The 24,484-nt window shown below is 52.6% G+C and overlaps 2 protein-coding genes across 7 annotated transcripts in view; one reads left to right on the top strand and one right to left on the bottom strand.

Moving 5' to 3' along the window:
- Positions 1–2,625: 2,625 nt before the first annotated feature.
- Positions 2,626–10,567, top strand: Mybph (myosin binding protein H). 2 transcript variants are annotated; one of them, XM_057769463.1, is made up of 11 exons: positions 2,626–2,951; positions 3,039–3,173; positions 3,835–4,002; positions 6,275–6,363; positions 6,654–6,849; positions 7,021–7,160; positions 7,628–7,787; positions 8,832–8,968; positions 9,085–9,271; positions 9,524–9,573; positions 10,049–10,112. In XM_057769463.1, exons 1-10 carry the CDS (start codon positions 2,684–2,686, stop codon positions 9,538–9,540), a joined length of 1,497 nt encoding a protein of 498 aa, XP_057625446.1. In that variant the 5' UTR covers positions 2,626–2,683; the 3' UTR covers positions 9,541–9,573; positions 10,049–10,112. The 2 variants fall into 2 exon arrangements, with proteins under 2 accessions (XP_057625446.1, XP_057625445.1); XM_057769462.1 differs by lacking the exon at positions 9,524–9,573 and having other exon boundaries at positions 10,049–10,567.
- A 136-nt stretch (positions 10,568–10,703) lies between these two features.
- Adora1 (adenosine A1 receptor) overlaps positions 10,704–24,484 on the bottom strand; it is a 38,341-nt gene continuing 24,560 nt past the window's right edge. For all 5 annotated transcript variants that reach the window (XM_057769467.1, XM_057769465.1, XM_057769464.1 and 2 more), the window contains one exon: positions 10,704–12,602. In XM_057769467.1, the coding sequence (XP_057625450.1) occupies positions 11,963–12,602 (640 nt within the window). In that variant the 3' untranslated portion in view covers positions 10,704–11,962. The remainder of the gene's footprint in view (positions 12,603–24,484) is intronic.

Genomic DNA, 24,484 nt, shown 5'->3' with positions numbered 1-24,484 from the left:
TGCTGGGATTCCATCTGTGGGTTTTTGACTTTTGGGTTATCTGACCTGGGATAATCATTAGATGGCTGATGTTGGTGACTCAGTATTGAGGTGTAAAGAAGCCAACACCAATCTGTGGCCCTGAAATCTGAACCAGCTGGAACCGGGCACATGCAGCTATTTCCAAGGTTACCACTCAGCTAAAGGCAAGGTGCTGGGCCAGGGTCTTAGGGGTAGAGCAAACCTGGCATTTCATGCTGGCTAGTGGGCCAAGCAGTCCCTAACCCCTGCCCACGGTCCACCTTACCACACAAGGCCTCTGGAACCTCAGGGCTGTAAGCTCCCCTGTCTCCTGAGGCCCCCCTTCTCCCAGTTTGGGACAGGTTCTCAGGGCTGACTCAGGGTCCTGCCGAGTTAGTCACATTCGCTTATAGCTGCAGAGTCAGAAGCCAAAGTGGAGATCGGGTCTCCCTATCCAGCACAACACTGAGTCACCTCCCAGAGGCCATGGACACCCAGGCAGAGTTGGACCCTTAGGCTCCTCAGGCTCTCTGAGGACACTCCATACGAGGACAGTTGGGGCTGAGAGGCAGCCATACTGCTCTGCCTCGTCCTCATGAAGAGCGACAGCCAGGATGCTGTTGACAGCCCTAAATAAATTACACATCCATTTATTCCTAAATCACGGGATACACCATGCCTGCTTAAGAGTGAGGGAGATTCATCTAATTTAAAGAGCTTTTATGTATTTAAGGGGAAACCTCAGCGACACTTTGAAGCCTCTACAGTCATGGGCGTCCTTGTCCCCTCACCCAGAGGCTGTCATTTTTGGCTAACCTTGGCCTTGCCTTCCTTTTTTTTTTTTTTATTTGGCATACCACCTATGGATGCATTTTGAAAATTGAGGCTTCACAGGGCTCTGGGTTTGGATTTCAAGGACAAAGTGATCCCCGTGTTTCTGTGATTCGTCCTTTGGTGTGTGAGATCGGCTAGGGCACCCCATCATCATCAATCAGACTCCTGCTTCAGAACTGTGTAACCGCGCCAGTGGCTCATCCACGCCCTGGTCAAAGACCACAGAGAGTCTCATCCACGTCTCCTGGGAGTCCAGCGGTGAATGCCCAGAGTCACCCACTAGCACATGGTTGTTGCCACCAATGCCTGCCTCATTTTCCAGTCTTTGCTCTGATCCACACTCCCACCCACAGTGAAAATTTTGACTGTTTTCCCTTCTTCCTGACACAAGGTATTTTCTGGATTTCAAATTATTACGTCCTAACATCTTGAATAAATGAATCAGGGACTGGGAATTCATCTGAACCTGCTCCATTTTCCACCCTGGGAGAGTCTATGCCTCTGTCCCTTTTGAAGAGTCTGGGAAATTCAAGCCTGTCTGTCTTTTTTTGTTTTGTTTTGTTTTGTTTTTGTTTTTCGAGACAGGGTTTCTCTGTAGCTTTGGAGCCTGCCTGGAACTCCCTTTGTAGACCAGGCTGGCCTCGAACTCACCGAGATCCACCTGCCTCTACCTCCCAAGTGCTGGGATTAAAGACGTGCGCCACCCCCCCCACCCCCCACCCCCCCCCACCCCCCCCCCCGTAAGCCTGTCTGTTTTATCCTCAAGGGTGGGGGTTCTCAGTAGGCCTGGGGATTAGTGAAAACAGAGGCTTCCCAGCTTGCCACAGAAACAGGAAGAGGCTTACTTGGTCCCTGCTATGGCTTGAATGCTCCCTCTAACACTCCTCTAATTGTCACTAATGGTGTTAAGATGTGGGGCCTTTAAAGAAGTGATTAGGCCATGGGACAGTTCCCTCATAAGTTAATTAATGTCATTATTAAGGAGTGGGTTATTTATCTCCAGAGTGGGAACTGGATAAAAGGCGTGATTTAGTCTGTTTTCCTGTCTGACTTACCCATTCTCTGTATTCCGACTCAGCACAAAACTCCTCACTGGATGCGGAGGGGCTTGTTCTTAGACTCCTTGGCCTCTGGGGCTGTGAGGAAAGGCCCCCTCTGTTGTTTACAGTTCACAGCGCTTATGGTTTGGTGCCACAGTGAAACCAACTGAGAGAGTCCCCTTTCCTAGGAATCACACTGGAGCACCTGCCTCTGGCCAGCCTCACCTTGGGCATCTCAGTTCTTGCCTCTCCAGAGTCCGTGGGTGGGTGGGGTCTTAGCGTCACACAGTCCCATTGAGAGTCCCCAGAGACTGGGAACCAAGGCAGAGTGAACAGGTAAAGGCGGGAGGGCTCACAAGGAGAGCTGGTTCAAATGTTCTTAATTCCAGGCTCCGCTCCATGGACATGCGGACTCAAGGGAACCAGACTCATGGAACTGACTTGATCTCCTTTTCCAGATGGCCAGTCTCATTACCCAAGCCCAGCAATGTCCCAGTTTACCTATCTATGCCCTCTCTGTCTGGGCACTGACACCCTGGCTGTGAGGTCTAGCTGGGGTGATGGCGAGGTAGTATGTTCCTCAAGGGGCCCTTGTGGTTCCTCCCCCAGAGCTATTCCTGGCCTGGGAGCTCCCTGCCCCCCTGTCCCCCTGCCTGACCTGACCCCACAGCTGGGAATGGTTTGCTAGGGGTGGGGCAGACCCTGCCTATATAAGCCTGGACCTAGGTCTCTCAGGCACTCTGGAAGCTCAGACCTGCAGCTGACCCACCAAATACTCCCGCGTGACCCCCTCCCCAACCAGCTCAGAAATGACAGGAAAAGCCAGCTCTGAGGCTTCTGTCTCGAGTCCAAGCGAGACAGCCACCTCTGAGGCTTCTGTCTCGAATCCAAGCGAGACAGCGCCTGAGCCTGTCCAGGTGCCCACCATGGAGTCTTCTGGAGAGGTGGTAGCATCAGAGTCCATGGGGCAAGAGCAGGCTCCAGAGCCACAGAAGCCTGACTCTCAGGCACTGGACCCCGAAGCCCCTGAAGCTTCTGCCATGCCCACAACTGCTAAGCCTGAACCTCCAAGTGAAGGTGACTAGAAGGCGGGGGCAGGTGGAGAAGGGAGGCAGGTATGCAGGGAGGGGCTCCTCATCTCACCCTCGTTTCCCCCTCTCTCAGATGTCCCCAGTGCCCCACTGCAGCTGACCTTGGAGGATGTGAGTCAGAGCTCCCTGACTGTGAGCTGGGAGCCTCCCGAGAAGCTGGGGAAGCTGGGGCTTCAAGGCTATGTATTGGAGCTCTGTCGAGAGGGAGGTGAGCACCAGGCTTAGTCCTGCTTCTGTTCAGCTGAGCAGGGCTAGGACAGCAGGGACAAGTCCAGTCCAGGGAGCTAGAAAGGGAGAAGGTATGAGCAGTCTTAACTAGCTGGCTCCCACCTCCTGCTCCAGAGGGACCTCTGCAGGAAGAGGTGCTCAGTGACCTCAGGAGACCTTCTGTCCTCCAGCTCCAAGGAGCCTCTGAGGAATAGAAGGGTGGGGCATTGATCTAATGAGACAGGAAGGAGGTACTACATCTCAGAGGACTTTGGGGGGGGGGTTAACCCAGGAGGCAGAAAGTGAGGGGATACAGAAGAGGGGACCCTAAAATGAGAGGTATGAGAAGAGCTAGGGAAAGTAGGTCCTTGACAGTCATGTTCAGCCCGGCTTCTGCCTCTACCCCTACCTTGCTTTGTGTGACTTGGTGAACACGCCCCACCTTCTCTGGCCTTCTGCATCCCCACCTTTGGTCAGCATCCCAGAGCTCTAACACCACCTGGCTTTGATGTTACTTGATGCTACAAAAGCAGGGTGGAGGGCGAGAGAGACTATAGCCTGAATAAGGTCAGCTTCTGTCCATCACCCTTGAGAAGAAAAGCCCCATGAGAAGGATGCCTCTGCCACGTCACTAATACCCAGACTTTCTCCACTGCCCTCAGCCTCAGAATGGGTGCCTGTGAATCCCCGGCCCGCGATGGTGACCCAGCAGACGGTTCGAAACCTGGCCCTGGGAGACAAGTTCTTCCTGCGTGTGACTGCAGTTAGCTCCGCAGGGGCGGGCCCTGCAGCTGTACTGGACCATCCTGTCCACATCCAAGAGATCATTGGTAAAGCCCCTTCTTGCTTCTTGCTCACAGACTGGATGCAATGGGGAAACTGAGGCCAAGGTCAATGGGACCCAGACAGCCACTTCCCGCATCTTACACACACATGCACAAGTCACATGCTAACGTGTCTTGCCTTACAAAAGATTCAGGTTCTTCAGCAGCAAGAAGGAAGTCCAAGAAGTCACTTCCCTGAGTGGTCCAGCACCCCCTCCACCACCACTGCCATCAGGGAGCAGCTCCTTGCTGCCCAGAGATGAAGCTCAGGCTCCCAGCACTAGAAGTCATTCATTCTTACTTTTACCTAATCTTAATCCCTGACATCATAGAAGCTGCCAATCTATTTCCTCAAACCTGGATTCTGGAACACAGGAAGGCCCTCCATGTCCCCTGACCCTCAGCAGGAAGAGGAGCCTGTGCAAAGGGTCTGTGAGGGCCTTTTCATCCCCAAAGGGCAGTGTCGCTGTGAGGACCTCGAGGCCAGCTGCTGTCCCTGTTGCTAATATTTCTATTTGCGGGGTGCTTTAGCCTTAGTCCTCTGACTCCCCTCCCAAAGCTGCTCAAGTTTCAGACTGTTAATGACGGTGAGTCATTTGGTCTGATCTCAGGTCTCTGGGGACAGTGCAGGGCCCCAGGGTGAAGAGAGACACGGGCAAACAGGTGGTCTGAGACCTTCTCCGTCTTCCTTCTCGTTCCTTGAGGGATGGATGGAGGCTGGAGACAGAGCCTACATTTCCAGACAAGGTATCTGGGAAGAGAGGTATCTCAGCCATAGGAGGGCCCAAATGTAGACTCAAGGAAATACACTGCTTTAAGGTCTAAAGACATAGAAGACCAGAACCCAGACTGTCATGGCTGAGTCAAACCAGGCAGATCCCAAAGGGCCCGGAGACGCCCACAGAGTGACCCAATCTTTCAGAAGTCTCAGGTCCTGGTGCCCACACAGGACCGTTCGCAGCCAACAAGCTGCACAGCATCTGCTTTGGCGGCTTCCAAAAGCCAGGACATTATCTGGGTGAGAATCGGCAGCAGGATGCCTGGGCTGACTCCAGTGTGGAGGTGCTAGGAAGTCCTCCTGGTTGGCAGAGTCACAGCCCTTGCCCGGGCCCCAGGAAGCTCAGACTCTGAGATGCCTCTGAGACCTGGTGTTGAAGGAGCAAGCCAAACTCAGTACCCACCTCTCCACCAAAATTCCTCTGGCCGAAGAGAAGGGGATTTCCTGGAGAGAAACTTGGGGAGGAGGCGATGAACAAGCCAGGAACAGCCGGACCTCTCGTGGGCTGGGCAGGGCAGGGTGGGGGCCTTCTCCAGGATCTTCAGCTGCTCAGCTGTCCCCCCTCTGGGCCACCTGGAGCTGCCAGGCATGCCTGACCTCCTGGAGAGGTCCCCAGAGCACTCCAAACCATGAGGCTCCCAAGCCAAGTGCCTGCTCAGCTAATCCGTGGAGACACAGTGTTCCTTCTTCCTGTGCCCTCCTACATGCCACTGGCCAACTGTTACCACCTGTTTACTGCTTAGGAGGCTCAGGCTCAGTCCCCACACCGTCCCCCAGGGACAGGGATGGCAGCTGCTGCAGCTTGCCTCGGAATGCCCAGGGGTACCTGACTAGGCCACAGTCAGGAAAGTGGTTCCTATCAATGTAGGAGGCTGACCCAAGACTTCGGGATGGACTTACCACCATGCCACTAGGAGACCGAGAGGGCTGTTAGGGGAAGAAGCTGGGGCACCTGCTCTAGCGCCTGTGCAAAAAGCCTGAGCCTCCCAGCAGGCCTGGAGGTAGAGGCTTGAGTCAGTGAGGTTCCATGTTCTCAGAAAAGTCCTGGGTCCCTGGGGTGCATGTACCGAATCAGTAGGAAGCCTGCGCACTCAGTCCCTCTAGGCGGACAGATGTGGAACCCGCCTCCCTCCAGGGGGAGACAGAGAGCCAGGCAGGTCCATCTGGAGGTTGAGAATGCCTACACCTCAGGGTAAATCCCAGCCTGGCAAGGCTGAAGCGCCAAGGGAGTGCCGGAGATACCAACCAGTTCACACTGTAGAGCCCCTGACCTCTTGGGAGCCTCTCAGTTCTCAGCAACCCAAGGGCCTTGAGGGATTTGGGTTCCTCAATCTCGGCATTGAAGGCTTTGCCCTCCCAGTGAGGAGGCTGCCCAGACTCGTGGGGACATACTAAGTGGGAGCTGTACTGTCTAGCCGGCACCCACACTTGCTTTCCCCTCCTCCTGCCTCAGAAGTCCTCACTCAATTGGGCTAAGCCCAGACGTCTGCTTTCACGCAGAAACCCCCAAGATCCGTGTTCCCCGACACCTTCGGCAGACCTACATCCGCCGGGTGGGAGAGTCCGTCAACCTGCAAATCCCCTTCCAGGTAAGCCTGCCTCGCTGGTAAGGTCCTGATGCATCATGAGAGACCTGGGAATGTCAGGGTTCTCACTGGAGCCTGCCTGGGACCCATAATGATGGCTGCCTTCCCAGTTTTGCACATAACTCAACTGTGAGTGAACAGATAGCAGCCCCAGGGCAGGCCACACACTAGAAGAAATGGTTCTGGGCAGCAACTGTGGGATCAGTAGGACAGGTTTCCCGGGCACAGCTATGGTGGGGTGGCAGTGGGTTGCTTATACCGATCTGCACTCACTCCAAGCCCATCTTTGTCAGGGGAAGCCCAAACCACAGGTCTCCTGGACCCACAATGGCCACGCGCTGGACAGCCAGAGGGTGAATGTGCGCACGGGGGACCAGGACTCCATCCTCTTCATTCGCTCCGCTCAGCGCTCAGACTCGGGCCGCTACGAGCTCACTGTGCGTCTGGAAGGCTTGGAAGCCAAGGCCAACATTGACATCCTCGTGATTGGTAAAAGGGCAGAGTCGGGCTGTCTCAAAACTCTCCTCCCCCACCTTGCATCCCAGAGCAGATGGTAGCAGAGGGGAGGCTAGGGTATCGTGGCAAGTGCCAAATCGTGGGTGTGGAGACTTCTTATTGGGCCTGTTTCCCCTCACTTCCCTTCATGATCTGGTCCTGCAGAGAAGCCTGGGCCCCCGAGTAGCATCAGGCTACTGGATGTCTGGGGCTGCAATGCCGCCCTCGAGTGGACTCCCCCCCAGGACACAGGCAACACCGAGCTCCTGGGCTACACGGTGCAGAAGGCAGACAAGAAGACAGGGGTGAGGCTGGCTGGGCCTTAACAAGGGTGGGAAAGAAGTGGTTCAGACTGAAAAGGCTCATCCCACTAACGGGCTCTGGGTGGAAGACTATACCAACTACCGCTGACCGACTCCCTCCATGGTCCTAGGCGAGCTTCTACTGGGCCACGATGGAACTATCTTATTATGCTAAATGTAGACTCTGAGGCAGGTGGTTGGGGCTGGGGGCTGGGAACCCCCATGCTTAAACAGTGCCCAGATCAAGAGGCTGCAAGCCTGCCAGCCATGCTCTGAGTGACGAGGCTCCTGAGCTCCCATGAGGGACCCAGGAGTCCTTATCCCACTTCCAAGTCCCTCAGGCCCAGTGCTGGATGGTTCAGCCTCCCAAAGCTGGGACATGGAATGAGCCCCTCTGAGGTGAATTCGGGTAAGCAGGAAAGACAAGAACTGGGTACAAGCTGGAGGTCACCCAGCCGTTGTCCCCGCAGCAATGGTTCACGGTGTTGGAGCGTTACCACCCTACCACCTGCACCATCTCAGACCTCATCATTGGGAACTCCTACTCCTTCCGGGTCTTCTCGGAAAACCTGTGTGGGCTCAGCGATGCGGCCACCACCACCAAGGAGTTGGCTCACATCCAGAAGGCAGGTAAGCGGTTCTGAACCTGGGCAGGAAACCTAAGCAGGTCTGGTATTCCAACATCTGTCGCTACTGCTTCTTCTGTGTCCGCACACCCCTCTAGGCTTCTCCTCTGTCCCTGCTCCTTGGAACATTTGCTGCCCTTTCCCCCCCTCAATAGTTCTCTATGAGTGTATGTGTAAGCGTGTACACACACTGACAGAGTTTAGCAAACACCAAAGCAAAGCCATGCAGATGAGCAGTGCCCCTCAGGAGGCTGTGTGCTTGTTCTAAAGATGACTGTGGCTAACATCACAGAAGTCACGGGGTCTCCTGCCCAGTGTCCCCAGGGGCACACTCTGAAAGGTGACATGTACATGATAGGCAGCCTGGCAACCTGTAAGGACACACACCTCCCCACCCTAAGACTGTTGTGATATTTACTGTCCATATCATGTATCTGATCAGTGCGGGCAATCGGAAACTTAGGAACCCCCACCTTGACCCCTGCCTGTCCCAGATCCTTCTCACAACACACACATCAGTGACCCTAGAAGCCACACTCTTAATTATTGTTCATTTTAATTACATTTATTTGTGTGTAAGTGTGTGTTCACATGCACACACGCATGTGGACTCTAAGGACAGCTTATCAGGTCTCTCCTTCTACCTTCTGGGCCCCAGGATTGAACACAGGGTGGCAAGGTTGGTGGCAAGCATCCTTACCCCCTGAGCCATCTCAGTCACCCTGGAAGCCACACTTCTGAACAGCAGCCCAAGCAGCACAGCCATAAGGTTTCTGTTGAAAAGAAGGGAAAGCCACCCGGCCTCAAAGACAGACAGAAATGGAATGTGATGTTCAGTTTCTGCCGCACTGACCTGTGGCTCTGGTTTCCCCACCCACTCCTCTCTGTTCACCTTCTGACCTGCCTCAGCTCCACTCAGCTAGGCTTTCTCTGGTGCCTGACAGTTTCCATGTGTTGACCAGGTTGAGCTTCCCAAAGCTTAGGGGTTGAGGCCAGTCTTCTGAAGCCCCCTCAACGCCTATAATCTCAAATTCTCGCCTGAACTCAGATATCACTGCCAAACCTAAGGGGTTTATTGAGCGAGACTTCTCAGAAGCCCCGTCGTTCACCCAGCCCCTGGCTGACCACACCTCCACTCCCGGCTATAGCACACAACTCTTCTGCAGCGTCCGAGCTTCACCCAAGGTGAGGGGCCCTGGGCTGGTGGGGCGGGCAAGGGCAGCAGGGTTGAAACTGTCTCCCGAGAGCCGGTTGCAACCCACGTTCTCACTTCGTTGTCCTTCATCTGACCTTGCTTCCAGCCCAAGATCATCTGGATGAAAAACAAGATGGATATCCAGGGTGACCCCAAGTACCGTGCAGTTTCTGAGCAAGGGGTCTGCACCCTGGAGATCCGGAAGCCCAGCCCTTTTGACTCTGGGGTCTACACATGCAAGGCCATCAACGTGCTAGGGGAGGCCTCTGTGGACTGCCGATTAGAGGTCAAAGGTGAGAGTCTGAAGGTTCCCTTAGTTCCTGGCCATGGGGGACAAGTAGATCCCTCTTTGGAGCGGGACTAGACACAACTCAGAGTGAAAGCTGGAGCAGGAGGCAGGAGTAGGGGAGCGTTAGGGACAGGTTGTGTGACTTTCCAGGTGGAAAGACGTTCTAGTTGGGGATCGGGGCACTGGGGATCGAACCTCAAACCTCCCAGTTCACTCCTGTCTTCCCCCAAGGGCTAACCTGTAGGATCTCTTTCAGCCTCTGCCACACACTGAGGAGCAACATGGTAGACTGGAACAAGGAGATAGGTGAGCAGATGGACCCACTCCTTCAGCTAACTCCAGTGAGCGCACTTCCCAGGCCCAAAGCGTCACTGAGGAAGAGCTAGGCAGGAAGGGAAGGCAGTAGATAGATCTGGGTACAATTTTGCAGCCAAAGTCAACTAGCGTGCATGTTCAATTTGGTAAAGACAGGGTAGGGCTGGGCCATGCTGGTGAGGTCCCAAAGGGAAAGGTACAGTGTGGGTGGTCGCAAGACAGGGTCTAGCCTCGACTTTGAGTGACTATAAACATAGATATCTTCCTTGCAACTTTTTCCTCATCAGAAAAGTAGGGACCCAGCTTTTGTCCTTCCTTCTTTATTTAGTGGCTCCGAGGTTCTGGAAGAACTAGGAAGCTCTAGGGCTACACTAGGCAGAGTTCAGCCTTGAGAACTGAGCCTAAGGAAGGACAGAGAAGGGTGGAGGTGACTCTCCACCTGACTCCCCTACTTCTCTTCTGGCAGCTTGGTCACATACCAGGGCTCAGAAGGACATTGTCTGCCAGGTCCTGCAGGCCTGAGGATCGGGCCCTCAGGACCAAAATGTCTCTCCACGGATACCCAAGACCAAGACACCATAGGAACATGGAGAGGCCTCTGGTACCTGCAGGCCTCCCTCCCCCAGAAGCTGGCATCCAGCCAGACCCAGGAGTGGGCTTGGCAGGCCTCAGGTCGGGCCTCCTGGGTACAAGAGTGCCCCAGAGGTGCAGTGACTGGTGCCCCCTGCAGAGTTGTATGCTGGGTAGGAAGCAGTCAAATAAACTTGTGTGGTGTGACAGCATGGGGCTTCTGTGGCAGTAAGTGTCGTGGGAAGATACTATGTTGCCATGCAGGGAGACACTGTCACCACAAGGAAAGTACCAACAGGAAGGGTCTCGCTACAGCACAGGACAGTTTTCAGACATGTGAACGTTCTGGATCTTGCTTCCTGATCCACAATGTGCTACCCTAAATGTGTAACTATAGCAACAGAAACACCATCTTGGAACCTTCCTTGTTCCATCTGCTCCCACGCCCCTCTCACAGCTTTCCCACCATCGCCACCATTGCGTCTTCTCTGCTAAGGTGATCTAGTTGCCCTCTGACAGCGCTGAGGTGGTACTGGCAACACACTCTCCACAAGGGTTCACAGTCTTTTATTAGACATAGGGACCTCCTTGGGCGCCAGGGACGCCTCACCTCCCACTGAGGGAAGAGCCTGGAATCAAGACTTGAAGTCAATATTCACACTCAGAACCTATCACCCTCCCCTGCTGCTGTCCACACAAGGAAGAAAGTCAGGTTCAGTAGGGTATGGATTGGTCCTGAGACCCACAAAGGCCTGCACTATACTCATCACACAGCTTCTGAAACCCCTAAAGACTGAATTTAACCCCCCAGGAGCATTTTGGATATTTGAATGCCAGCAAGGCAATCCTTCACACTCTCAAGAGAGTGGTCTCTGGTCTGGTCTGGCCTGCCATACCCCACACCAGGAGTGCGAATGTCACCTGGGAGCCTCTTGGAGGCTTCCCTCATCTTCCTCCCCACTCAGGCAGAGTGTTCCCAAGGGTTGTCCTTTCTGGGGCTTTCTTTCCCTGGGGCCCAGAAGCAGAGACAGTGTCATCCAGGAAAGTTCAGGCCTGCCTCTGAGAGTTGGTGACACTTGGTGGCCCAGAAGACAGAAAATTACATTGGGGACACAGTTCACGGCAAAAGTGCTCAGTGCTGCCCTCTGCTGGCTACTTGAGGCCAGCACCTACTGGACCGTGCTTATGCCCCAGTGCTTAGAGGCCCACTGGAATTCCAGGACTGTGAATAAACAAAATCCGAGAGTCGATCCCTAGTCCCATTCTTTCTCCCTCGTCTATGTATAACCTCGGGCTTGTCGGGGTAAGGATTGCAGGCATTGCAGGACCTGTATGACCAGAAACACAAAATTCTTGGAGGTGGGGATAAGGTCTCCTTTCCTGAACTTTGCTATTTTTTTTCCTACAGAATAGGAGAGAAAGCAAAGCCAGGACACACCCACTTCTCTCTATCCATCCTCTGAGGGAGTCTTATCCCCACCTTGAAATTGGTCTTAATAGCAGGCCCCCTGTTTGACTGTAGGAGCCAGAATATTCTAGCCCTAGATCTCTGAATGCCTTGTAGAACAGCCAGGTGTGGGCACTCAACACCTCAGGGCACCCAGTTCCCTGCCATAGCCTGACCCACATCCAAGCCTCTTCCAGCTCCCCAAGGTACAGGGCAGCTGGATCTTCGGGGAAGGAGCCCTGCTCTGTGGCATCTCTTCAGAGCCTCCCTGGTGCCTACAGATCACACCCCAGCTGTGGCAGCGGAGGAGGAGCAATGGGACAGTAGGACACTGGTTGTGGGCTGGAGGGAGCAAGGTGGAGGCTAGTCATCAGCCTTCTCCTCTGGGAGGTCATCATCAATGGGAGGCTTGGGCTGGCATCGGAAATGGTCATTCCAAATCTTCAGAAAGGTGACCCGAAACTTGTGGATGCGGAAGGCATAGACGATGGGGTTCATGGCCGAGTTGCCGTGCGTGAGGAAGATGGCAATGTAGATGAGGATGCTGGGCTTCTGACAGGTGGGGCAGAAGAGGGTGATACAGTTCAGGATGTGCAGTGGCAGCCAGCTGAGGGCAAAGAGGAAGAGGATGAGCGCCAATGACTTGGCGATCTTCAGCTCCTTCCCGTAATACTTCTGTGGGTCACCGGAGGAGGCGGATACTTTCTTGTTGAGCTGCTTACGGATCAGGTAGAAGACCTCCAGGTAGATGAGGACCATGAGGAGCAGCGGCGGCAGCACCCAGACGAAGAAGTTGAAGTAGACCATGTACTCCATGCTGATAACCTTCTCGAACTCACACTTGATCACGGGCTCCCCCACACTCCCGTTAGCTGCCCAGGCTTGCTCCACCTCACTCAGATTGTTCCAGCCGAACATGGGTGTCAGGCCTACCACAAGGGACAGAATCCAGCAGCCTGCTATGGCCACTGCCGCCCGCCGCTGGGTCACTACTGTCTTGTACCTAGAGGGAAGGAGAACAGGGTATGAGAAGTAGCCCCGTAACTCTGTGTGGACCCCTCCCCTGAGGCTCACCTGCCGCTAGGGGCTCTAAGAGGAGGCTTCTCCACACTGAAGATCTAGTGTGTGTGTGTGTGTGTGTGTGTGTGTGTGTGCGCGCGCGCGCGCTGCGCGCGCGCGTGCGCATGCACATGTATGTCTTTAGCTCAGGGGCCTAACCGTTAGAATCTAAGGTTAGCCCAGAGTTTATAAACTCCAGCCTCATTTCTCTTCCAGCAGAGGAAAGAAATTCTGAGGAGTCATAAAAATAATAACAGAAGCTGGGCAGTGGCAGTGCACATCTTTAATCCCAGTTCTGGGGAGGCAGAGGCAGATGAATCTCTGAGTTCGAGGCCAGCCTGGTCTACAGAGTGAGTTCCAGGTCAGATAAGACTAAACAGATAAGCCCTGTAATGAAAAAGAAAGGAAGGAAGGAAGGAAGGAAGGAGGGAGGGAGGGAGGGAGGGAGGGAAGGAAGGAAGGAAGGAAGGAAGCAAGGAAGGAAGGAAGGAAGGAAGGAAGGAAAGAAGGAAGGAAGAAATAACAAAAGACCCCTTTGAAGAGTTACAAGCAAATGGCCTAAGTACAGCTCACTTGTACACACCTTGACCTCACTGGTTTCTCACCGTTGGACTGTAGCAGCCCTAGGGGTGGCAGTACAGGGACAGCCCACTAGACCGAGGTTGAAAATGGTTGAGAAGCCTTCCCAAGGCCACACAGAAGCTACCAGCACCATCCCATGCTACCTAAGAGCCAGGTGTTGAACACACCAAGAGGATCCCAAGAGTCCTTTCCACCCCGGGGCCACTCCTTTTGGTTCTGTTCTGCTTGGCTGTAAGCATCTCCTGCCTCCTTGGCTTCCTGTTCCTCTTTTAGTCATTTTATAGGTTGGTCTCAAGGAGAAGCTCAGCACTGTTCAACTAACTGGTACGGATTCTCGGGGAAGAAAGCGGTGTTTGCTGAGCATCGGCTAGCGCTTCCTGTTCCTCTCACTCGCTCAGTGGAACTTGCGTGGCTGCAGTTCTCAACCGACAATCATCATCTCTGGGCTGGGGACAAGTTAAAGTTTCTGCCGCTCCATAGCTCTTATTTGTTTATCTTTTTTTTAAACATGATTTATTTATTTTTATTTGACATGCACTGGTGTTTTGCCTGCATGTATATCTATGTGAGGGTGTCGGATCTCCTGGAACTGGAGTTACAGACAGTTCTGAGCTGCCGTGTGAGTGCTGGGAATGGAATCCCAGTCCTCTGGAAGAACAACCAGTGCTCCTAACTGATGAGCCGTCTCTACAGGCCCTGTTTATCAGTTTTTATTTTTAAAGATTTATTTCGTTTTATGTGTTTAAGTGTTCTGTCTACATGTATGTGCATTTTGTGTGTGTGTACCTAGTAATTGAGGGATGGGGAAGAGGGCATCAGAACCACTAGAAATGAAGTTACAAATGGCTGTGAGCTAAAATGTTGGTGCTGGGAACTGAGTCTGGGTTCTCTGCAAGAACAACCAGTGCTCTTATCAGCCAATCCATCTCTCCAGCCCCGAGGCATGTATTTTTACATTTTTTATTACAAAGTGTGTTGCGTGAATGTATGCGCACCCCAATGCTCCTGTAGAAGTTAGAGGAAAAACTTGGGGGAACCGGTTCTCTCTCTCCTTTGAATTTGTGGGTCTTGGAGAGTGTTGTCAGGCACGAGAGCAAGTGCCTTTCTTCACCCACTGAGCCATCTCACCAGCCCTGTGTGGCTCATATTTTGAATCAAGTGATGATAGCACAAAAGCCAGGAAATAAGGGCTCTCCATGGCGATGTGCCCTTCAAAGCTGAGCGATGCCACGCGGTAGAGTTTCAACCTTTTCCAGGTCTGCAGACACATTTGGAATGACTCACAGGAGACAAGGTTGCCTATCAGCCAGAGGTGACAGCCTCTCTTGCCGTTGGGGGTTCTAATACTATCCCTGGGGGCTTCCCACATCTCTTAAGATGACACCACCCAGAGGTCAGCCATAGTGTCCTCTGCCTGCACTCTAGTGTTGGAGAGAATGCCAAATGCTGGGGCCTGAACGACTCCGTGCCAAGCACTGGCAGAGTGGCTGAAGCTTGCCCAATTGTTATTTTCCAATGCAGTTCCTGAGAGGGCTGGGGTGGCCTCCTGAGCACTGGGCTGTAAAGGAAGGGCTCCAACTGTTTTCTTCTGCGCTGTGCTGAAAGAATCCTCCGCTCTCTCTTTCTTAGACACAGTTCTTCTGGGCCCATAAGGACCCACTGACACCCACCTGCTCCTGCAGACCATGGAGATGAGGAGGTAACAGGAAGAAAGCAGACACCCCTCTGAAAGGCCAGCACTCCAGGGGGCTTTGGAACCTCACATCTAATTCCTTCATTCCGACTCTAGCGCCTCTAAAGTCCTGGCTGCCCCCTACTCAAGAGCAGGATTCTTGTGCTCCCAAACTATCGAGCAGCCCTAGCACTGGCTCACTCCCTGGTGCCTCACTCTGGCACTGTAGCAGAAGCCATATTCTCCTCCCTCACATCCGAAGCCCAGCAGCCAGGTTGCTGGATCCTTTGTAGGCAGAAGACCTGAGTGTGGGCACCAAGTCTGCAGCTTGCTAACTCAATTCCTCCTTCGGAGGGTAAGGATGATATAAAAATGAGATAATGCTCAAATACTCTGCAAATACCCTCTTAATACTCCCTAGCCTGAGCTCTCACCCCACCAAGCTCCTAGACAAACACACCTGCAACATCCCAGTGCCTCTAGGAGCTCAGCAAACATAGCCCAGGTGCTATTCAAACAGCTTACCCAGGTCTGGCTCGTGGGCATCTCCAAGCCTCCCCATCATGGCCTTCCAGACACAGGGAAGCAAGTTCTGGGCAAGAATTTACAGGAAAAGAAAGAAAGGCAGATCACCTTATGGAGTACTGCTTTGACCTTCATCTGGTGGGAGGTGGGTAGACTAAAATGAGCCTCCTCCAGAACAAAAGGGGTGCAGGAAGGGTGGGTCAAGGCTTCTGTTCCATATCACTGTGCATTAAATCTTTCCTTTATATCTTTTTTTATAGTTTGTGAAACCATTTCACAGGCAGGCCTCAGGGGAACTTCAGAACCACACTGTGTGGGCGTGCAGCACGCCACAGAATGGCAGTTATACGGATTCAAATGTCTACTTGCCCAGATCTCCTACTTCTAAGCCCAAACCTCCTTCAGGACCCAGACTACCTGGGTGATTCAGATGCAGAAAGAGGAAGATTCCAAATATCATTTGCTTTAGCATGGATAAAACTGGATCTGTTCAGGAAGGGCATCACCCAAAGACGGAGGTGAACCAGGTGATCCTAAGTGCTGAGAATGGGGTCTATCCCAAGCCCACACACGAATCCTGATAACAGAAGAGATAGACACCATCCAAGATGGAAGAGAGGGGCGCCTAGAAAGGGGCCCTTCTCCCCCTTCCCTTCCTGACTGCCCGAGGGTCCCGGGGGGGTTAAAGCTTTCCTGGGGCTCCTCCAGCACCAGGTCCCAGCCGACCCTGCAGGACGGGGTATCAGTACTCATCTGTTTTTCTTGCTATTTTTTCCTTAGTGGGAAAAACTAGACCCAAGACCTTGGCTGAGGTGGGGCAGCTCTCTGGAGCCAGGGGAGACACGGATCTCTCCCTATGCCTGAGAATAGGAAGCTGATGCATGGGGTGGGGCTGTGGAAAAATGTCTCCCATTCTTGAGGAAGTCTCTCTTAAATCCAGACCTAAGTCCTCACCACCTCCAGGGGCTACATTGGGGAGTTCTCAGTCCCAGGCAGAACATAGAAACAACAGGGCAACAGCCCCTTAAAGAGTTAACAAAGGAGACAGGCATGGTAGCCCTTGCCTACGATCCCAGCACTTGGGACCAGAAAGCAGAAGCAGAAAGATGAGAAGTTCAAGGTCATTCTCAGCCACATAATAAGCATGAGCAAAACTATCTACATGAGACCTGTCTCAAAAAAAATTTTTTTAAAACAAGATTTAGCAGAAGGCTTTGAGGTTGGCATGGTAACTCACACCTATCCATCTGACCCTTGGAAATAGAGGCAGAAGGATCATGAGTTCGTGGCTAGCCTAGGCTATGTAATGAGATCCTGCTTCACTACCCCTCCCAAATGCAACTCAAGGAACCAGAGAAACAAGGGTAAGCCTACCACCTCAAGGGTGTCCCTTACTATGCAGAGATTCTCATTACTCTTGAACAGTTCCTCTAGTATTTTGTCTTGATGCACACACACGTGTGTGTTGTGTGCATATGTGCACACACGTGGTGTGTGTGTATATGTCTGTGTATGTGTGTGCACATGCGTGTGTGTCCGTGCATGTGTGAGTACAGGCACATGTATAGCATGGTTCTCTTCTACCACCATGTAGGTTCTGGGAATTGAACTCAGATCATTGGGCTTGGCATCAAGAGCCATCTCACGGGTACTCAGCACGGTATCTTTAAAAGTCACTAACAGTATAGCGTGTTAGTGGGCATCTCCTTGCCAATGGCAATATTATGAAAATGCTGGAATCCTGGAGTTAAAGGGTGACAACCCTGAGATGAAGGGAGGACGCGGGGAAGAAGTAGAAGGCTGCTGTTGACCTCTCAGTGTGCGGTAGAGAGGTTTACACATTTGTGTCCAAATACAGGAAGCCGTGCTCCTTCCATGGACAGTCATCAGGGCTGCCACAGGAGAGGAAGCTGAGAGAGGGGTGCCCAGAAAAGAAACAGGTAGCCGGAGGTTAATAATAACTCCATTGCTGCCGAGAGCTAACATCCATTGCTATCTTCTAAGTGTAGGACATGGGCTTTGCTGACAGGACTCCACCACTCTCTGCTGAACCCTAAGTACTATTATTATCCCCATTTAATGACTGTAGTCACTGAGACTCACCAAGACTAGGACACATGTCCAAAACCTCTCAGCCTGGGAGAAGCAGAGATGGAATTTCTAAGTCTGAGATGTGTCTATATCTAAAGCCTGTGCTATGTCAAAGGGACACTCTGGGAGACATAAGCTGAGGAAGTTTGTAGCACAGAACCCAGGGGCCCGGAAAGGAGACCTGAGAGCTGGGGCTGGGCAGGCAGAGTTCCTGACTGAGACAAGACCTGAGCAGAAAGCTAAGCGACCATCAGCAAGCTAGCCAGGCAGAGATCTGGGCCTGTACTTCCCAGACAAAAGGCGCTGTGAACATAGAGGCCAGGACAACTGAGGGAACAGAGAAAATGCTGCATGGGTGAGCCAGGGGAGAGGAGGGGCTGGCTAGTTCAGCAGAGATCTGGCCAGTAACTATCACCTAAGGCCACAGAAAATGTTCTCAGGGTCATTCTAAGTGCAAGGAAGCTGTTCCACAAAGGAGTGACCACCCATTTCTGGTTTTGGGAACTAATGCACAGTGCTGAGTGAGAATGTGTAGTGGCGGGGACCACAGGAGCCGACACAGGTAGTTCAGCCACACAGGCAGGTGACAAGTCTGGATGGATGTGTCTTCAGACACAGCGGAACTGGGACAAAGGGTATGGCTTTGGAATGTCTTTAGGAAGAAGGACAACAAGACCTTACTACTAAGTGTGAAAGTCTGGGTAGAGGAAGAATCACGATGGCTCTGTGTTTTATCCTGATCGAAATGAGCAGCAGGGCCACCATGCCTCAAGCATCCCTACCCTCTCTTCCCGTGCACTGAACCTCACACTGCTCACCTGAGAAATGAACCCCACCACAGGCAACAATCATTGTTTGCATATCTGGAGCACCCCATCACTCCAGGGCTTTTGTACTCCCTACTCATCTGGGAGGTCTGGGAGATTCTCTCTCACCCTATTTAGATCTCAGTTCAGATGTCACTCCTCAGATAGTATTCCAGACTCATCCTGAAAACAGAAATAGTCCCCATCACCCTGGAAGCTCTTACCATATTTAATTTTCTGGACAGAGATATCACTTTTTGCTCTATCTTAGAACTGGTAGTATATGTGTTTCTCTCTAGTACTATAAAAGAGTCCTTTAGGATAGAACCTTCCCTAGCAAGCTCACACCACACCCCTAGCACCTAGAACAGCTCTCAATAACCATGCAATGAGACATGTTCACACTGCACCCCCAGCACCTAGAACAGCGCTCAATAACCATGCAATGAAATATGTTCACACTGCACCCCAGCACCTAGAGCAGTGCTCAGTAATCATGCAATGAGACATGTTCACACTGCACCCCCAGTATCTAGAACAGCTCTTAATAACCATGCAATGAAATATGTTCACACTGCACCCCCAGCACCTAGAACAGCGCTCAGTAACCATGCAATGAGACATGTTCACACTGCACCCCCAGTATCTAGAACAGCGCTCAGTAACCATGCAATGAGACATTGTTCACACTGCACCCCCAGCACCTAGAACAGCGTTCAATAACCATGCAATGAAATATGTTCACACTGCACCCCCAGCACCTAGAACAGCGTTCAATAACCATGCAATGAGACATGTTCACACTGCACCCCCAGTATCTAGAACAGCGCTCAGTAACATTGAATGAAGTCCATGGGGAAATGAACTGGTGAATCCACGCATCATTTAATTCAGAATGACTGACTGAGAAGCCACCTTGTGACACAACCTAGGGAGCCAGAAATGAGGACACAATGTCAGGTGCTCGGCTAGAAAAGCAATGGGAAGCTGGGTGTAGCAGCACACACCTTTAATCCCAGAACTCGGGAGGCAGAGGCAGGTTCTGTGCGTTTGAGGCCAGCCTGATCTACATAGCGACTTCCAGAGTAGCAAGAAATACATAGTGAGACCCTTTCTAGGAAAAAAAAAACAAACAACAAACAAACAAAAAATAAGAAAGTCAAAAAAAAAAAATAAGAAAGTCAGCTGGAAAGGCAGACCAGAGAGGGACCATGGAGCAACATGCCCTGGTTTGTTCCCTGCTGCACTGAAAGCCCAGGGACCTGGGGCCCAGTCAGACAATCACTGACCTTCTACTTGGGTTCAGTGACATAAGGTCAGAGTTACAAGGGCCTCTGGGAAGAGGGATAAGCAAGTGCTACCAGTCAGTCACCAATACATCCAGCAGCTTGGAGTCCAGCACTGCCCTGCACACTGAGACCAGCAAGTTCCTGGGTCCTCGCATCTGCGGCCCAGTGCAGCAGGGACCTGCTAAGACCCAGCAGGAGTCCTCCAGCGGCCAGCTCCTCATGGGTCCTTCGCCTCGTGAATGTTCTCTTTCATGGATGAGATCACTTCCCCTTAGAAGCTGTCTGAGCAGCAGGTGGCCTCCCCAGCCACGGCATCAGAGGGTTCTGTCTGGATGCCTTTAGGAATAAATTTTAGGCTGACTCCGAGAACATGAACAATAAGTACCCTCTGGGCAAGAAAAGCTCACAATGCCATCAGATGAAGAGCCCAGCATGAGTCCTAGGTAGGCAAAGATGGCGACAGGGAGAAGAGACAGAAAGCGGGAAAGGAGGGAGCCCAGGGCTGTGGAGAATTCTCTTTGAATGGCTGAGAACGGCCAAGCAGAAAGACTAGAGGAATCTTGCTGTCCCCTCAGGAAGACTGGCACACACCGGTCCCTCAGCTGTCCTGGGCTTTCCCTCCTGGCTTTGCCCTGCTCTACAGAGTGGTTGACCCCTGGTCCTGGGCAAGCTGGGTCTCAGAAACACTGGCACGCTAGAGGGAGCAGGGAGTAGGGCTCTTTGTTCATCCCAGCCTAGGGACCTCAGACTGTGGTTTCATCCCTGCCTCTGCCGGCCTCCCCGTGCCATACAGGCCCACCACAGTCTAGTTTCCCTTTAGCCTCCAGCCTAGGGATCTCTTCCAGTCACTGCTGATCCCTGGGTTACTGCACCATCCAGTTGGTGTCTCGGCTACTGTTTTATTTTGTAAGCAATTCCTGGTGCTGGGAACACCTGAGATGATGCCTGGTTCAACCTTGGAGCTTAGGAGGGGAAGAACTGAGCTGTCTCATGGCTGCAAAAGGTGGGCGCTGGCTGTGAGCTAGCGAGCCAGACTCTCAGGTAGGCACTGACTCAGAAGAGAGAGAAAGCTGCTGCCTAACGGGACTGGAAAGGGGTGAGTGTGGTTTGTTAACGTGCCTGGTAGCTGTTGAGAGCGAGGCAGTGTCCTCAGGCCTGGACACCTATTTCTCCAATCTCCTGCTCCTCAGCCAGGTAGCACGGGGTGTTAGAACAGGGAAATGAGGGTTGGGTGGGGTGAGCTTAAGCCTTTCTGCATCCATGCAGTCCCCACCATCAGGGACGTCCTCCCTGGGATGTTCTCCGCCTTTCCTTCCACAGCCTTGGCGGAGATGGAGCCAATTTCACAGCTCTGGTCCCCTTCTTCCTGCCTCTCCTCTTAAGGACAATCTCAGGCACTTGAAACTGGAAACTTGGATTTCAAGACGGGGGAAGTAAGGCTTTCAGACATATTAAACTACTTCCTGCAGAGAAATTTTCCTCCCAAAGGAGGACAGGAAACCGGATACAATCAAAGGCACGCAGCACACTCCAGGGGCCAAATATTTAATAGTAACATTTCCCAGCGGAGGGAGTCTGGCTCAGGGGCCCAGGGAGAGGGCCAGATGTTGGTGACTTAGGAATCCTGCTTTCTTGATCCCTGTGACATCACCCACCACCCAAACATGAGTATCAACTATCCCCCAAAAGAGAGGTGAACTAGAACCCTAAGGCCAGTCTCAGGGCAGTTCAGAGGCAGAAGGGTCTCCAAACTTCCGGAAAGAAAAGAGCTGGATAAGCTGATTAGGTCATTAGCCTAATGGACCTTGCAAATAGCTCCTGGTCACTTGCTGAGGACAAACAAGTCCACAGCCTGGTGGGGAAGACAATTTAGTCCCGTGTGTGAGTCAGAAACGGTCTCTATTCTGAGCTCCCGTCCCTTTTCTCCCTCAGAGTCGGAGCCCCTCTCTGGGTGCAGAGGATGAAGGAAGAGGCACAGTCACTGTGCAAAAGGAACAGTGGGTCTGATGAGGGAGGCTCAGTCCTCAGTGGTCAGAGAAGAGCCATGCGTGCTGCAGTGCTCAAGACAGAAGACCCTGTGCCCCTGTGTGGCGAATTCCCCCGATTCCTGCGTCACACGGATACCTGCTTCCCAGTCTGCCACTAACCCACACACTTTGAGATGAAGTGAGCATCTCTCTGGATGTGTTGTCAACCTTACAAAGGGGCGTGGGTGTGCCCAGTGGCTCTGACCCACAGCAGGCTGAAGAAATGAGGTGTGGAGAGAGGGTCTCAAATTTGGGGAAGGTAGAATCCCAAAGTAGAATTGCCTCTGGCACCCTTTCCTTTCTTTCTGGTCAGAGGTGTAACAGTAGGTACTCCCTTGAAAATGGGAGGCCCAGCTGATGATCCTTAAAACTGCCTAGGTGACCATGAGATGCAGCCACCTTCTCCTCTCTCTGAAGGCCAGATCCAGTGCTCACATCCCAGTGAGAGGCATTCCTTGAGAAGGGGGTACGCTCGGAGAACTGGATGCAAGACTTAGTGCCGCCAGCCTGTGCTGCTCTTAGGTTGGTCTCTTCAGCCCTTGGGGTAAAGTCAGACTGAAGAAAAGACCAACGACGATGGCTTCACCTGCTGTGGGTAGCTGGCTCGTCTAGTGGGGTGGGGGATGTGCACAGACCTAATGGCCTGTGTGCAGCTTCCTGGCAGGACTGTCCTTGCTGCCAGGACTGAGCTGGTAAGAGGGGCACAATTTCTTTTCCAAAGCTAAGGAGAGGCCTGTAGTCAAGTTTTTTGTGGGGGTGGGGCGAGGGGAGACTTCAGCTTTGCACAGGTCTTTCCAGCTCTGTAGACTGGTCACTTAAATGGGCAGCAAGGGTTTTCCAACCCGGCTAGCCCACAGGACGGGTGAAACTGGATGGGGCTGGCAAGACACAGGTTGTTCAGACTAGAAAAGTAGAGGTTCACACACTGCTGATGTGAGAAATCCCAAAAGCAGGCTATAAATTCCTTGGAATAGTTAACCTGTGGGAAGATCCCAAGACCCCCGCAGCCATCCAGGCTCTGCCACAAGTGAGCGGGGCTTGGGCGAGACCCTCCCATCTGAGACATCTGTGTACTCATCTGGAGAACAAGGAATGGGTGAGATGTGATTAAAATTCTGGCAGATCACAGCTCCCTTCTAGAATGTGTCAGCCTCTCCACCAGGAGAGCCAACCACAACACTAGCAGCAGGATCAAGGCACTCTGAAATACACTACTCCCCTCCCCCCCCTCCCCCCCCCGCTCCGCTTAGCATGTTCTGAATGCTCCCCAGAAGCTGTCCCTCCCCTAGGGTTTCCCTGCTTCAAATTGTCCTACAGATGGAGGACTAGATAGAAAGGAGAGAAAAGGTGTCTGCTGGGGGAAGAAATGGACGCTTGCATGAAATCCAAGTCCAAGCTGTGGCTTCTCCCCATTAACAGCTTGTGGCCTTGAGAAGTAACGATTCTCTAGACTTCAGAAGGTGAGGAGGTGGGGCCTGTTGAGTTTATCAGCCAGCAGCTCTGGCTACAGTGTTATCAGGCCCAGCGTGACAAAGAAGCTCCCCACTAAATCTGTGGGAAACACAGTCAGTTTCTGCAGAGATACAAAACAGGGTGCGGGACAGAGATGAACAAAAAGACACTGTTTGGCTTCAGAAGGATGAGCGTGGGGCTTCCATTTCTGTTCCATGGCCAGTTCTCTCAGCCCTCCTCCCAATGCTGGGAAATCGGCATGTTCCTGCTCAATCTGAGCAGCAAGGAGAGTGGGAGGGGCTTGGGAGTTTGCTTAGCCCAGGATTCGACACCCCACCACCACCCCAGATCCTGGAGCTGTGTCCTCTGGAAAGTTCTCTTCGGCAGTACCCAGTATGCCGACTGAAGGTGAGGGAAGCCAATGTAGGTGAGCCAGGCCCCTTTTCCCAACTCCCATCAGAGGAACATTTGATCTGTTTCTACATAGGACTGTAACTGCTCCTGATGGAGGCAGCTTTGAAGACTCTAGACCATCCCAAAGGTCAAGCTTAAGACCAGGGAGGCAACACCAATGAACCTAGAGTCACAAGAGTTGAGGCCCTCACAGACCTTCCACAGCCAGGGAGGAGGCAGCTACTCCCTAAAGCTCTCAGAATCCAGCTCTGGTTTCTGGAAAAGATCTGACAGATGGAAGACTGTGGGAGTGAGACAGGGCAATCTCTCCACCTGGGAAAACAACCCAAAGAAAGAATCTTGAATGCACCCTCAGATCTCCAGAGTTACGCTCAGTCCCACCCGCTGTATCAGAAGACGCGACTCCTGGAGCCTGGAAGGAGACTCACAATATTCTGTGGCCTCTGGATTTCCCCTATCTTGCATCCTAGTCTAGAGGCTAGAACCTAGAATGTCAGCAGTAGGAACCCCAGCACCTAGACACCCACTCCGCTGTCCCTACAATGTGTTTCCCTGAAGCTTTCTTTGTAGGCACGCGGCCCCATTAGCCAAACTTTCAGAAATTAGCCTTTTCTAGTCAGGAGCCACCAGCAAGAGCTGCTGCCCTGGGTTCTTTACCCTGCTGCCTGTGTTCCAGGTGAAGGGAGGTCCAGCTACACAGATGCCATAGAAGGTTGAGGCTCCCAGGGAAAAGCCTCCTTCCCAAGTACACACAGAAGCAAGTGGGCCAGCAGAGCCTTGGGTCTAGTAGAAGTTAACTCCCTGCTCCTTCCTATGAGACTGTCCAGTGGCCACTCCCTAAACCATGGAACCTGCACACAGTAGGCACCCAGAAATCCCCGAAAACGGAATGTTTTTTAAAATGCTCAGTTAAAGTAAAAGAGGTACCACTGTTAACCTAGTTCAAAAGTCCATGGCTCAGGAGGTCC

This window comes from Chionomys nivalis, chromosome 5, assembly GCF_950005125.1.
Source record: "Chionomys nivalis chromosome 5, mChiNiv1.1, whole genome shotgun sequence".
Taxonomy (NCBI): domain Eukaryota; kingdom Metazoa; phylum Chordata; class Mammalia; order Rodentia; family Cricetidae; genus Chionomys; species Chionomys nivalis.
This window is presented reverse-complemented; position numbering and strand designations above follow the sequence as displayed.